Below are 14,984 nucleotides of genomic sequence, written 5' to 3'. Positions count from 1 at the left end.
AAAAAAAAAAAAGCCGCCCCCAGATAACTGGCTCTGGATCTACAATATTCTAACCATCCACAGTCACAAAAATTTATCAGTGATTCAAGTACTAACACAAACCCTGCTTTCTCGCCACCCCTTACTACCTCCAGAAACTTCAACTTATACCAGGCAAAAAAAAGGCGGAGGGTAAAATAACTGGGGGTTTTGCTGAGTGGCAGAACACTGTCTAACTTGTACAATCCCTCTCCAGATCCCCAGTGAAGGGTTAATAACTAAAACAAGGAACTTGAGACAGCAGAGAAGGACTCAACACAGGGATAAGAGCGCCTGCTTGAGAAGAGAGCCAACATCCAGGACATCTGAACTCATTCAGCTTTGAACCTATAAGGGACACATCCACTGATAAAACTTCCCCCACAAAAGTTCCCCCTTCTGTCCTATAAAGCCGCAAGCCCCTGTACCTGAGTCATAGACCCCACTACCACGGAGAGACTGGCACTCTTCATCTGTTCTGCTGAGGTTGGTTTATTCTTCCTTTTATTTCCATGTTGCCTTGATCAATCCCAATCTAACAGAGCAAGAGGGTGAGGAAGAGGGGTAGGGATAGAGCAAGCCAAGGGTATGAAACCAGGAGGGTGGTGTTGGTTTTTAGCAGTTGGGAAGTTTCATCAGCCCTGGGTGCTGGCTGGCTGTGGGCTGGCATCTGTGAGCAGTGGCGCTTTCACCAGTAAGTGATGTTTCTATGGAAGGCAATGTTTACCTTGGACAGTTCAATCTGGGCCGTCCACCTACCTGGTATTCATTGTGAGGTGTGAGCTGGGCTGAACAGTGCTGAGATCAGTAAGTAAGAAAGAGAAGGCTGCTGTGAGGCCCCCGGGATAGCATCAACTATTCACCTAGCCAAGGGGTATGGAAGAAAACCACAGGGTAGGTCACTGAAGAGCACACAGAATGAGCCCTGATTTGAGATCTAGAAAGTCAGGGCACTGTCAACAACATGCTTAAGAACTACGACAAATTCACGGTAACCACACAATGAAATACTATCTTCAGAGCTCTCTCTCTTTTTTTTTTTGCCTGAGGAGAAAAAGGAGGGCTAAGGGTGTCAACAAACATTGTACCACAGGTTGCTAAGCTACTGGGAAAAAATGGTCTATCCATGTTGAAATCTAGGCTTTAAAAAATGTGCCTGAGAATGAAGCAACCTTCATTAGTTACCATGGCAATGAGCCTCATTTCCCTGAGGACAATTGTTTTTGTATCACTGAAGTAACTTGGGGTGAGGGGTAGAGAACAAATTCCATTGTGTGTGGTAGATCTGGATTTCTAGGGAATGCCTCTCCAATAGATTAGTCACTGCAGCAATACACGGGCCAGGAACCTCCCCCCTAGCAATCTGCTAATAGGGAAAGTTTAAGCAATGGGATGTCAGGCAATGCCTTTTGGTAGTTTTTATAGTAATTTGTTTAAGGGATACAAAATGTTTCAAATGAAAAGGACAACTACAGTGATTCTGAGAAAGTGTAGGTGAAAGATTAAAGACGAAAGCTCTCTCTTTGCTTAGTAGATTTCTGATCACCATGTCATTCCTAACGGCACATTCAACTCACACAGCAAATAAACTAAATCCGATCTTCATCAATGCCTAATATATTTTTGGTGCCCAGAAGCTTCCAGAGCATAAAGGCAGTTCAAGTTGGGTGCCACTCAGTCCCTGGTCCCTTCTTCCACACAGTTCAATTCTTCCAATCAAGAAACTTACTATAAAAGATTTACACACAGCTTTGCTGACTCACAGACACCGGAATGTTCTCAGATGCAGCAACTCTCTCACGGGCCCCATCTGTTGGTGGCTGAAGAAAACGTGTAGTGCGCTACAGCCCGGCCGGCACCCCGGCTTGAGTAGAATTACTTACTGCTCAGCAAACATTATCAGCCTTTGAAGTCACCCAGGAGCCAGGGAGGTGTACACACGACAGCCACGTCCCCTGGGCATTTTCACCACCTGAGGCATGTCTCTCTTACTCCAAGGTAAAAAGGCTCTGGGAGAAGCTTAACAGTTTACATTGGTTACAAAAACTACATGCAAGTGGCATGGTTGTCAGCTTTGAAAGTACTTTTAAATGGATAAAACAGACCCTAAAAATGAAGATAAGGGGACCCATATGACAAGTGCACACACGAGGAAGACAACCGCACTATCACCCATCAGCACTCATGCAATGAGGTTTAGGGTTCCTACAGGAAGTGCCATGATGGAAGTAGGAATAAACCCTTGGTCCAGCTCTGCTAAGTGGATCACTGTGAGCATGCCCAGTGCTTCCAAGTTTCCCTGCCACCCTGTCTGTAAACTGGAATGGTGCTGTGGACAAGTAGATACAGGCTAAGACTTTTTCTAGCCCCAGTTTTTGGGCAAAATCGTAAGTAGATTTTTTTTTTTTCCTGTTTCTACTGTGTGCTCTTTTAATGTAAGCAAGTACTAGAACACAGAAGCAGGTTTTCTAGCCAGAGTCCTGGATATCAGTCAGGGCCCTGGAGGAAGCCTTGTGGGCTTTACTGAGTAGCCATGGTAGTAAGCAGTAACCACATCTACAAACTGCCCTTGTGCTGTGATCTAGCCTTTATGTGGTCTGTTCCCGCAAGCTGGGATCTGATTTTAGTGGTGGGTGTGACCCTCACTGCTTTGGGCTTCTGGCTTCTGGGATGCTCTCCTGCTTGTGGTGTTTCTGCATATTACTTCTCTTTAAAGAAGAACCCCCATTTGAGGCCTTTGGGGCTCCTCAGGCAAAGTGAAGCTCCAGGATCACCCTGCACCTTGTACAAATCTCTGTGAGGATACATGGCGTCAGCTGCCAGCACTGACCAGCAAGGCTGTCCACCTGGCAGACAGGGAGCCCTCTGACAACTCTACAAATTTTTATATTTAATTCTTAAATATATGTCTGGATTTACATGTTATAATACTGATATTTTTACCACATACAGTATTAAACACGGGGACTTGCTTTCAAAAGGTTAAGTGAATATATAAAAGAAAAACAAAAACAAAAAATAAAGAGGAAATAAATGTATTGATACAGTGAGGAGCAGGAATGCTGTGACAGGGATCAGAGACCGGCAGAGTCCTGGATGTTAGCCGTGTCACCTGTCCTCTCAGGAGCCCCCACAGCAAAAGAAAGAGTGGAAACCTTGGCCCTAAGAGATCCACATGTGCTTATCAGCACCGCCCAGAGGGAAAGCTCTGACATCATGAAGGGAGGAATGGTCTATATTTCAATATTGTCCCTGACTCCACCCAGTCAGGGGAATGGTCTGTTTTTATCATGCCAGTATATTCCTGTTACCTGGGACAGTGGCAGGCATGGAATGAAGGCTCCAGAGGAGCTTTATGGAACACTGAGCAGCAAGAGAATCGACTCAGAGTGTCCTGGCTGTCAGTGCCCCAGATCTGCACGTGGAGCCAACTGCTCTCAGATTCTTTCTGATGATGAAAATGTTCTGGAAGGAAATGGTGCTGCTGGCTTTAAAATGCTGGTTATCTATGTAAAGTGACCTAAAACAAACACTTAAAACTGCAGGTGGGTATGTGTGGTAAAAAATAAAAACAAATAAGTAAATGGCACACAGCTGTAATCCCTGCACTCAGGAGGTGGAGGCAGGAGGATCACTGTAAGTCCACAGCCAGCTTGATCTATGTACAAAACTGCAGGCCAGCTAGAGAGATCCTGTCTTTAAAAAAAAAACTAACTAAATACAACTCAGCCGAATAACTACCTTCTTAGAATTGCTATCTTCATAGAGTTGCCAATAACATAGCATTCAGAATACAACAGCAAGTCGAGTGGCCCAAAGCCATCCTGGCTGAGAGTGGATAACAGAACCCACTTGGTCACTACAGAGCAGGGCAGCATTAAAATTCAACTGAAACATGGGCTGAAAGAATCAGATATGATGCCCTAAGAAAGAAGGAACAAAAAGAGTTTCTGAACCTCGGTTGGTCATGACAGGGGATATTTCCAAACACTGCCTTTGACAATCGTAACAACTGGGGTATAGGGAGGAAGAAGGAATTGTTCTAGTCTGTAGGCTTACTATAACAGGTTTAGTATAACCCATATTTTAAAAACAAGAAAATATAGTCAACACAAAGTCAAATCACTCTTCCAAGAGAGAAAGAACTATGTGGACAGCTCAGTGAGTTGAAGCAGTGTGACAGAGGACGACCTGACAGAAGCCATCAATACCAGGAAAGGAGGAATGTGCACCTAAAAACCAAAACCAACCAAACCAACCAAACCAACCAACCCTGCCAACGTGTTCACGAGTAAGCAACCACAGATCCCAAACCTAAGGCATGGAAAGGTTTGTAATAATTTACCTCCAAGTTTTAGCCCTAAGAGCGTCTGTTAGACTCTGAAGGCCCCCGGAACCCATTTAATGGCACACTGGTTTGAATACAGAAGCAACAGCAAAGTCTGCTCAAGATGTTTAATGGAGGTCTCAAGGGTGACCTTGAGGTGTGCTGGTGAGTAACAATAAACCCCGCCCTGAGAAAAGCTGCTGGCAAAGGAAACCTGTCTGGAGGTAAATGAGATTTCTTTAAAAAGAGGCCATCAGTGCAAAATCTAATTGCATCATCTGCAAAAGTTTCCACTATCCTCTCTCACACTGCCCTCAGGCAACACAGGAACAAAAGCAAAGCCGGGCTGACTGGAACCCTCAACTTCACAGAAGCCCCCAAGAACTTCTCCAGCTAAAAGAAACCTACACAAAGTGAACGAGTTGCAACTAACGACAGGTGACATTACATAATGGGTACAGACAATGGCACTATATTTGGGTCTTGCATATGTTTGAGCTTATTCACAATAAATTGCTTCCAGATTATCTGAGCTCTTGATTCTTATCAACAACTATATATGACTGTATAAACACCCTCTCTGGGAGTACAGAAATTATAAATAGGAAAATTGTAGTGGACTGGACATTTATTCCAGTGGTACTAAGCACGTGCCATCCACTTAGCAATTTGAGTTGGCTTAATATCCTTTGTTGATATTAATCAGTAGTTCACAGACAATGTATCTTTTACTCTTAGATAACAGACTCTGTGCTTCTACAGAGTGACAAATCTTGCATGGGTTATATTTTTAAAACTCTGACCTGTTACTGCTAGTTATCTCATATATGTACCCATATATTAAGGAATTTGTACATAATACCAAGTTCTTCCACTAGAAAAAAAAATGGTAAGTTTTCAGAGACATCAGAACTTCTCAGTATACTTCTATGACAGTGGCAAACAGCACAGCAGAGCAGAGCACCATGGTACAGGCTTCCTGGAAGCAGAGAGAACTGAAAATGTCTATTTCTACAGCACTGTCCATAATTCCTTAGAAAAAGGACTTCTCCCAACTGCAAAACACTATGTGACATGAAATAATCCAAGACATAATCTAATCCCTTTGAACATGTGCCTGCTCTCTTTCATGACAGACACAAGCACTGGGTTTCTGGTAGAGTCACTCAAGCCCTAGATAAGGAAGTAACTGCAACAGGCTGGGGAGGTGGCTTAGCAGTGAACAGCACTTGCTGCTGTTAAATTATGAGGACAGGACCTCAGATCCAGTACCCATGTCACATGACTCACAAAAACCTGTTAACTCCAGCCCCTAGGGTCTGCCTGCCACCCACTTCTGCCCTCTAGAAGCACCTGAACACATTTAAGTAAGTATTTCTCTCTTTTTTTCTTTTGTAGTATTTTTTTAAGATTTATTTATTATTATATCTAAGTACACTGTAGCTATCTTCAGACACACCAGAAGAGGGCGTCAGATCTCATTATGGATGGTTGTGAGCCACCATGTGGTTGCTGGGATTTAAACTCAGGACCTTTGGAAGAGCAGTCAGTGCTCTTACCGGCTGAGCCATCTCTCCAGCCCATAAGTATTTCTTAGAGTAACTAAAACTAGTATTTCTGATAAAATTTAATGCAAAACTGATGATCTGTACAAAGGAAGCATAAACCAAGAAATTCAATGACAATAAATAACTCCAGCTTTACTCTAGTCAAGTAAGCATACAAGAGTGGCCCCTGCCCTTCATGATAATGTTTGATATGAAGTCATGAGTTAGAATGAATGGTTGAAACAACAAACAAAACTCTTGCTATCCTGAAAAACCACAGGGAAAAGGCATTGAACAGCACGCCTTTAATCTCAGCACTTGGGAGGCAGAAGCAGGAGGATCTCTGTAAATTCAAGGACAGCCTCCTCAACACAGTTCCAGGACAGCCAGGGCTACTCAGTGAGACTATTTCTTCAAAGAAGGAGGTGGGGTAGAGGTAAACAGGAAGGAAGGAAGCCAGACAGGCAGACCAAGACATACCGATATCGTCTTCCCACAATCAGTCTTGCTGTGGATTTTTATGCTAATGCATATTTATGAATTTAACAACCTCAGAGTCAAATCACCTTAGCTTTCCTTCACACCAAACCTTTCCTGTAACTTCCAAAGTTTTTATTCATCACTATTCCCCGATGTGTCAAATGCACGATACAAAGAAATGGAGATGGACCTGCGACAGTAAAATGCCACTATCTGTTGGCTGGAGAAAGAACTATCAGTAGAAAGAACTGTTGATCTCCTTGGTTTCAAGTTTTACTTACTGAAAAGCATAAAAGTAAACTGACTAAATGTACCAAGAAGCTGGAGAAACAGAGCCTTCATTTATTAGTGAATCTATGCTTCTTGGGGTGGGGGTGGGGCGCAAAGGAACGGCTACAACTTAATTTCCTAAAACTCTCAAGAATTCACTAAATTGAGAAAAGATTTGAATGCCTAAGACTCTAGAGTGAAAGTTGAGAATCCACACAATCCAGAGACACTTGAGACCACTGTATAATGCAGGCTTGCTGGGAAAATCCCTGCTCTACGCAATATGCACCAGTATGGCAAGAAAGCCCGTGGAGATGAAAGTGAGAGCAGCTTAGCAGTCACCAGCATTATTGCTCGCCAGCACTGTCCCAAGGGGCGCTGTGTGTACAATGAATGAAATCTGCATCTTTTGAGTCACCCGGCATAGCTTTTCATGAGTGGGGTCTTAGGGTGTGAAGATGGATTAGCCCTCCGACAGCACTTTAATGAGTTTCTCTTTGTCCTGAAAGACTTCACAGCACAAAAGCTCAATCACTCCAGTTATTTCAATCCATTGCTAAGTTTTGACTTACCCAAGTCGTTTACCCAAGCATATTTAATTAACCAAAAATTAAAGTCAGAGAATAATTTAAATAATAAGTCTTTACCATCCAATAAATTACTAACCTGTTAATTCTGCCTCTATGCTTAATCTGAGATCGATCCTGCGGGCTATCTTCACTGCCTTATTTTTCACTCATTGCTGTGTGAGCTACTCCTAGCTAGACGCCTAGCTCCTGTTTCTCCCTTCTCTGACCCTCTGCAACAAGCCGCTGAAATAACCTCATTACCACAGTCATTCTCTGTTCACCAAGCCACTGAAATAACCTCATTACCACAGTCATTCACTGTTCACAGGATCAAGTACAGTTCCAGCATCTCCCCTCTGTCGGCTGCTCCTGCCCTCCACATCCAGCTCCCAACAGCCCTGGACTCTGCTAAACTGCTCTTAGTTCTCTTACTTAGCAGATGTCAGTCTTTAGTCTCACACATCGGGAAGAACAACAGAAACAGCTAATAGGGTGAGTTACACAGAATGCCATCACTATTTTATTTGCCAAGTAAAAAATATTTCAAATAAGAACTTATAATTTGTTAGTACTTTCATTTAATTATTTTAAACAGCTATGAAATATGACCTTACAATTTTAAAACTTACACAAATTAAATTTTTTAAATGAAAATCTTGATTGCGTTGTTCTCTCTGTGTGTGTCCCGGCACACTAGAAAACCTGCATAAACTAGTTTTGCTATTGCTGCCCTAATTCATCATTCCTTAGAGAATGTGCACACTGGCATCTGCTGAAGCAGCTTGTCCTCCTTAGCCTCCTCCATCCTCTCAGCTAGTCAATTTCTTCTTTTTTGGGGGGTGGGGTGGGGTTTGAGACAGGGTTTCTCTGTATAGCCCTGGCTGTCCTGGAACTCACTTTGTAGACCAGGCTGGCCTCGAACTCAGAAATCTGCCTGCCACTGCCTGCTGGGATTAAAGGTGTGCACCATCAATTTCAATACTCACCTTACTGTGGGGACTTTTTCAACTTTAACAAATAGAAAAACAACCTGAGCAGATGTCTTCATAAGATGGAAATTCTGACAATGTGTGAATGTGTGTACATGTCTGCACCCTTGTGCGCAGTGCTAGCAATGCAACCCAGGTGTGATGTTGGTACTGAGTATGCATTTGACAGGATTTAGAAATGCTGTGGAAACACGTCTCTAGGTGTGTCTACGGGGGGAGATTCAAAGAAGCACAGTGCCTGTGGGCAGCACCACCCCAAGGATGAGATCCTGGATTGAATAAAAAGAAGAAAGTGAGCAGAGTCCCAGCATTCCTCTGTGCTTCCCTTCCTGACTATGTGTGGACACATACGGTCAAGTCACTGCACCCTCCTGCATATATTCCTTCTCCATCATAAAAGGCTACACCTTCACACTGGGCCAAAAGAAACTCACGTGCCCTTCCTGCCCTCCCTTCCTCCCTCCTTCCCTCCCTTCTTCTCTCCCTCCTTCCCTCCCTCTCTTCCTTCCATTCCTTTGATCGGGTATTTTGTAAGTCATCAACACAGCAGAGCTATGCACAAGCTAGGTGGGTTTTTACCCACCTAACTGAAACTCTAGCCCTTGTTCTTTTGAGGCAGACTTGGTTAGCCTTGAATTCTTCATAGTCCAGGCAAGCTCAAACACAAGGTTTTTTGCCTCAGCCTCCTGGAGGGCTGGGATCTCAGGCATTGAGTTCCAATCACAAATATTTTGGCCTGTGTTTCCTCTAGAAGTTTCACATTTGAATCTATTATTTGCTTCGTGTTCATTTCTGTATGTGGAGAGAGGTCTATTGAAGTCACTGTCTCACAGGTGGATATCCAACCGTTCCTCCTGTTTTAAAGAATATACTTTCTCCATGAGCTGCGCTTGCTCTTTTTCCAAAAATCAGATTGACCATGTTTATGTAGGTCTCTTTGTGAACTGCAATCTGCCCTGTCTAGGCTGCTGGTTCTCATCCTTCCTAATATTGTATCCCTTTTAACACAGTTCCTCATGTTGTGATGACCTCAACCATAATGTTATTTTCATTGCTACTTTATAACTGTAATTTTGCTGTTATGAATCATAATGTAAGTATCTGTAGTTTCCAACGGTCTTAGGTGACTACTGTGAAAGGCTCATGTGACCACAAAGGGGTGGCAGCCAATAGCTGGAGGCCAAGCCCACAAATGTCTTTCATGGCTCCAGATCCAAGGACAAATATTCTCTGCAAATGAAAAGAATCTAGAATGAGGCCCACCTCCCTACCCTTCTCTTCTTCCTGTCTACACCACACAAATTCACTTTACAAAGTCTTTTGAATCCTTTCAGATTTTGCTTTTCATGTTTAAAAACCTTCCTTAGCACAAGGCACAGGTACTAGCTGGTTTCTACCCTTCCAAAACAGGCCAAGGTCCGTTCCTTCCTAGTTGCCTCTGGTAGAAACAGGCCTGTTAACAGTGGGCAAAATAACTTGTATAAAGGAGGGAACTTTTTAGTATAAAACATATTTATAAGTCAGAGTGTGTGAATATCCATGCATGGATGTGACCCAGTAAAGGACAAAATTGGCTCTCTCTGATGAGAATATATGCGAGGCACTTCCATAGTTGAAGGAGGGAGTCGGTCCGTGCCACCCAGATGCAGGAAGAGAATGAAGAGTGGAGATGTGGTCAAAGCTGCCACCTCTCCTCTGTCTGAGATTAAATATTTGAGATAATCCGCTTAAAGGCTGACCTGAGTACAGTTTCCATCCATGGTTGCTTGGCCACTAGAGGCACAGTACACAGTAAACGGAAGTCTGTGGCAGAGACAACCTGTTTGTTTGTGCGCTCGCTCTCTCTCTCTCTCTCTCATTTTTTGGTTTTTCGAGACAGGGTTTCTCTGTGTAGTCCTGACTATCCTGGAACTCGCTCTGTAGACCAGGCTGGCCTCAAACTTAGAAATCTGCCTGCCTCTGCCTCCCAAGTGCAGGCATGTGCCACCACCACCTGGCTCTGTTTGTCTCTTGAGGCCAAGAACCAAAAATAAATAAATAAATAAATAAATAAATAAATAAATAAATAAATAAAAATTAAAAAAGGCCCCATGGAACTCTTCACTGTCTAGTGTTCCTCCTAGAGCCCACCTCCTAGTAGCACTACAGACTGGCGATCACACACTGCCCTTGGCGAACACTCCAAACCACAGTATGCTACTAGCAAAAACAGTTAAATAATGAACTAGAAAACAAATCAAAACAAAAGGGTGACAGTACGCTGAGCAGCTGTCATTTAGGACCCAGGGTGCTTCCCTTCTTTACATCATTTAATCCAGGATTCTAGGATGGAGATCCTGTTTACATTCTCGCTTAGAGACTGGAAGTCTCTTACCAGACAGAATACTGGGAGTAAAATCCAGTTGCCAGATTTGCTTGCACAAATGAAGCCCTAAGGTTTGATTTTGAGCATCACATAAAACAAGGTGTGGCTTGCCACAGCTTGCCAACATGCCAACACTTGGGAAATAGAGGCAAGAAATCAGAAGATTCAAAGCCACCTCTAGCTTAATAGTGAATTTGAGGTTAGCCTGGGCTATATAAAAATCTGTTTTAAAAGAAAAGAAAGAAATGCTTAGGCCCAGAGTGTTTTATATTTTAGAATGCCTGTGCATATATAAGTAAACAGCTCAGGCCATGACTCAAGTCTACAGACAGCCTCGCTATGTTCTCTGCTGCCTCGGTGCACCTGCATCTTGGCCGTGACTCAACACGGGAGGTCAGAGATGGAGTTCTCCACTTGTAGACTTTATGTTGGTTCTCAAATGTCCTAACCTAGAGGATGGCCAATTTCAGATTTTGGAGATTCTCAACCTGTGCCACAACTGTTTCTGAAGCTGTTTAATACTGAGAGAAGAGAAAAATCAGACCAGTAGGACAAACAGGAAAAACAGAAGCACGTGACATGTTTAGTGCTGAGAAGGCACAGCGGGAAAGCTCCTGGGCACCCAGTACCCACATCCTAACCTACACCTGTGGGTGCAGCAGAACATAAAAGCCTAGGTTGTCATGTGGCTGTGCGGTTGTTGTTCTTCAAAGGTTTACAGAGAAAACAATGCTCATTTCCTAAGTCACTGGCTGTCAACTCTTGTCGTTCAAAACGTTCTGAACATCTCTCTGGGGTCAGATCTCTGAACCCCGCTGTCCCTCTAGCTTTTACTCACTATGGAGGAGAGTCATTTAATCCAAGTCGGTGGGTCAGCAAGTAATCATTTAGCAAAGAAATCTTCCTTGCCCTGGGATGTGTTTCTTGGTAGTGAATATGTGAAAGAAAAAGTCCATTGAAGTCTCACTGTGTGATAGGTATTGTATATTTACACTAGCTCAATTAACTCTCGCCTGGATTCCTGATATTTTAAAACCCTGAGTATAAAAATGCTAGAAGGTTGCTTTTTTCTTCATTTTCCTCCCTCCCTCCCACTCTCCCTCCCTCCCTCTTCTTTCTCAGCCTACAGAGAGTCTCCAGGCAGTCTCCCATCTAAGTATTGACCAGGCCAGACTTGTTTAGCTTCCAAGATCAAGGAAGGTCAGACGCATTTAAGAGTAATATGGCTATAGATGGTTTCCTCATCTTCAAACGCACATACTAAAGTGGGTCTGCTAGCTCAAGCCTGTAATTCCAGAAACACAGCTTCTATCCTTCCTGCCTATTGAACTTCCTCTCCAAGAATGAGGCAAAACAAACCTTTCTTCTCTAAGTTGCTTTGGCCAGGTATTGTTGCAGCAAGGAGTAAACCTACACAGAAACCTAGCACTGGTGTTATTAAAGCCTTTCAGCAGTTATCATTGGAAATGAATAGGACAGACAATCATGAAACAGAAGAATCTACATCCTTTAGTTCTGCAAGCTATACCTAAAACAGAAAGTCTGTGCCGAATAGGCTAGTAAATTTTGTTTTGTTTTGTATTTCAAGACAGGGTTTCTCTGTATAGCCCTTGATAACCCAAAACTCAATATGTAGACCAGGCTAGCTTCAAACTCACAGAGATCCATCTGCCTCTGGGATTAAAGGTGTGTGCCAAAATATAATAGGAAACTTTATTAAGCCCTTATACTGAGTCAAGCATAGTTTTAATTACTTTAAAAGAACTTCCTGTTTTAATCTTTATTAGAGCCCTATAAAACTGGTATTATCACTATGCCCCTTTTAAAGATGATAAATGGCACAGGGAGATAACTAATCTATCTAACCTCTTAGGAATTAAAAGGTAGCCTGAAGGATCTACACCTCAAGTGGCCCATCTCCACTCCCATGCTATTAACTCATGGCTTCTCCTGCCATGATAAACTGATCTTTTTAAAAGCCCAGATGTAAATCCAACTAGCAAGCATACTGAAAACATACTAAAAATAATGGGAGGAATGTGAATTTAATAAGTTATATAATTATAGATCTTTTACTTACCTCATTCATTAAAATGTGCGCAAACACACACAGAAAATGGAATTTTGTTAAAAGAAAAAAAGATTAAGAAAGGATGGGGTTCACTCAGCAGTCAGAACTGACAGCAAAATTTCTCCCATTGATCAAATATGAGAGCCAGACATCCTTCTAAGTGCTTGAAGCCATTGAAAATTTCAAATTTTCATACGTGTGAGGAAACATTGCTGACAGGGTCAACAGAAGGTCCATATTACACAATTATAAGCAAAACTAGGATAGGAGCACAATGGCCATTGAGATCAAACGTAAACTCTCCACCACTCCGCTATCTGCAGAGGACCCAACTCCACCACAGTGGACCCTGCAGAGCCTTCCTATGGGAAGGCAGGAGAAACCAGCTGCGGAGGCACTTCTGCCTAGAGGCCAAGGCCAGGCCCCAGCATGCCTCCAAGGGCCAAGGGGACACAAAAGAACACTGTTTCTGAACAAAGGTCCACTCTACCCTGCAGCTGTCTCCCACTCCTTGTGGGCCCCAACCCTATCCCATACAAATTATTAGAATTCTAAACTGCCACCCCACTACCTTCCTACCCCCCCACCCCCCCCAGGGGAAAAAAAAAAAGGAAACTTGTAACTGTTTTCACTGTTTGTGCCTGGAAGAGAGCTAATCCTGACCTAAGCAATCTCTGGCAATGCAATCAACTAAAAATGAACCAACTACCACTCAGTGGGCAGAAGAGTCAACAGAGGATCTAGCACACCACATAGGAGGAGTGGGAAAATCTGAACAATTAGGGTAACTGTAAAAAACATTTTTAAAATATGAATTCTCTGTGATCCAAAAAGATACTGCAATCACTTGGAGAAAAGTTGAAAACCAGCAACAGGATATAATATTTGAAGGTAAATGCAGAACTGTTCCCCAAAGAACAGTGGCAATAGGGTGCAGGCTTGCTAGTGCAGAAACCTTGACCTGCTGCCATTGGAGACCCAATCTTGAGTACACAGGAAACCAGCAGAAAATAAGAAGTTACACAGTGAGAAGACCGGACTGGTAGAATCAGCTGCTCAAACACATGTGGGTCTCTGAGAGCCTTCTGCTACTGCATCCAGAGGACCACAGACAGGTGCTATAATGAATGCAAATACAATGGCTTTCATTTCTAGAGTACAGGAAGTCCAAGGTCAAAGTCAAGCAGCCTCCTCTAACCTTCCAAGTCATTCCACAATGGAAAGAAAGAAGAAAAGGGGCTGGAACTCTCAGCCTCTCCATTTATTTACTTATTTTTCTATCTATCTATCTATCTATCTATCTATCTATCTATCTATCTATCTATCTACCTACCTACCTATCTATCTGAGACAAGTTTCAAGTTAAAAATTCTTTTGCTTCAGCTCTCCAAGCCCTGGAATTAGAGTCAGGCGCCCCCATGCTCAGCTGTCTGAGTCTTTTAATCAGCATTCGCTTTAAAGAGACACAGCATTATGTGACTTTGATTTCAGAAAACACAGCCAGCGGGTGAATTAACAAATTACAAATGTAACAAAAAATGACAAACGGAATAACTAATAAGTAATGGGGGAAAAGCAGAACTTAAACTTGATCTTATCAGATTGAAATTCTTCACTCCGAAGTTAGCAAGGTCAACATAAATGGTCTGTACACGCTAAGATAAGTTCTACAGTTAAGAGAAAGAGAAGAAACACCTGCGCTTACACTGAAATTTGAAAGAAAGTCCTGAAGGCTGTGAGCAGAGGGATGGATCAGCACTTACAGTGAGGCTCGGAGATCCTGCCTCAAAATAAACAACTGAGGCGAACATCCTGACGTCTGGCTTCCAGACATACCTGAAGAGACGAGCACACCTGCACACACCCACACACACTTCATACTCTAAACTGTTCTGTTTGATCAAGATAATAATCTACGGTAGCTATATCTTCAGTTTTGAATGAGTGAGTTTATGACTCAAGATACTAATCTTGATTGTCAACTTGACACACCTGGGAAAAGGGGGCCTCAGCTGAAAACTGCTTCCATCAAACTGGCCTGTGGGAGTGTCTTGGGGCAAAGTGTTGGTTGCTAATTGAAATAGGCAGCCTGACCTAAAGAAAGAAAGAAAGAAAGAGAGAGAGAGAGAGAGAGAGAGAGAGAGAGAGAGAGAGAGAGAGAGCCAGCCAGCCAGCCAGCCAGCCAGGGAGGCAGAGGCAGGTGAATTTCTGAGTTCGAGGCCAGCCTGGTTTACAGAGTGAGTTCCAGGACAGCCAGGGCTACACAGAGAAACCCTGCCTCATAAAACAAGAAAGAAAGAAAGAAAGAAAGAGAGAGAGAGAGAGAGAGAGAGAGAGAGAGAGAGAGA

At 43.1% G+C, this 14,984-nt stretch overlaps 1 protein-coding gene across 6 annotated transcripts in view; it reads right to left on the bottom strand.

The window, feature by feature from the left end:
• Wdfy2 (WD repeat and FYVE domain containing 2) overlaps positions 1 to 14,984 on the bottom strand; it is a 129,646-nt gene that overhangs the window by 81,291 nt on the left and 33,371 nt on the right. Inside the window, exon 1 of one of the 6 annotated variants that reach the window (XM_021181669.2) lies at positions 12,646 to 12,667. The exons of 4 other annotated variants lie outside the window; for them this stretch is intronic. In XM_021181669.2, the coding sequence (XP_021037328.1) occupies positions 12,646 to 12,650 (5 nt within the window). In that variant the 5' untranslated portion in view covers positions 12,651 to 12,667. Of the gene's footprint in view, positions 1 to 777; positions 942 to 12,645; positions 12,668 to 14,984 lie in introns of those variants that run through there. One more of the 6 variants, XM_029468829.1, reaches the window with a different exon arrangement.

This window comes from Mus caroli, chromosome 14 (assembly GCF_900094665.2).
Source record: "Mus caroli chromosome 14, CAROLI_EIJ_v1.1, whole genome shotgun sequence".
Classification (NCBI taxonomy): Eukaryota; Metazoa; Chordata; class Mammalia; order Rodentia; family Muridae; genus Mus; species Mus caroli.
Note: the sequence above shows the minus strand (reverse complement) of the source record. Positions and strands in the feature narration are given on the sequence as shown.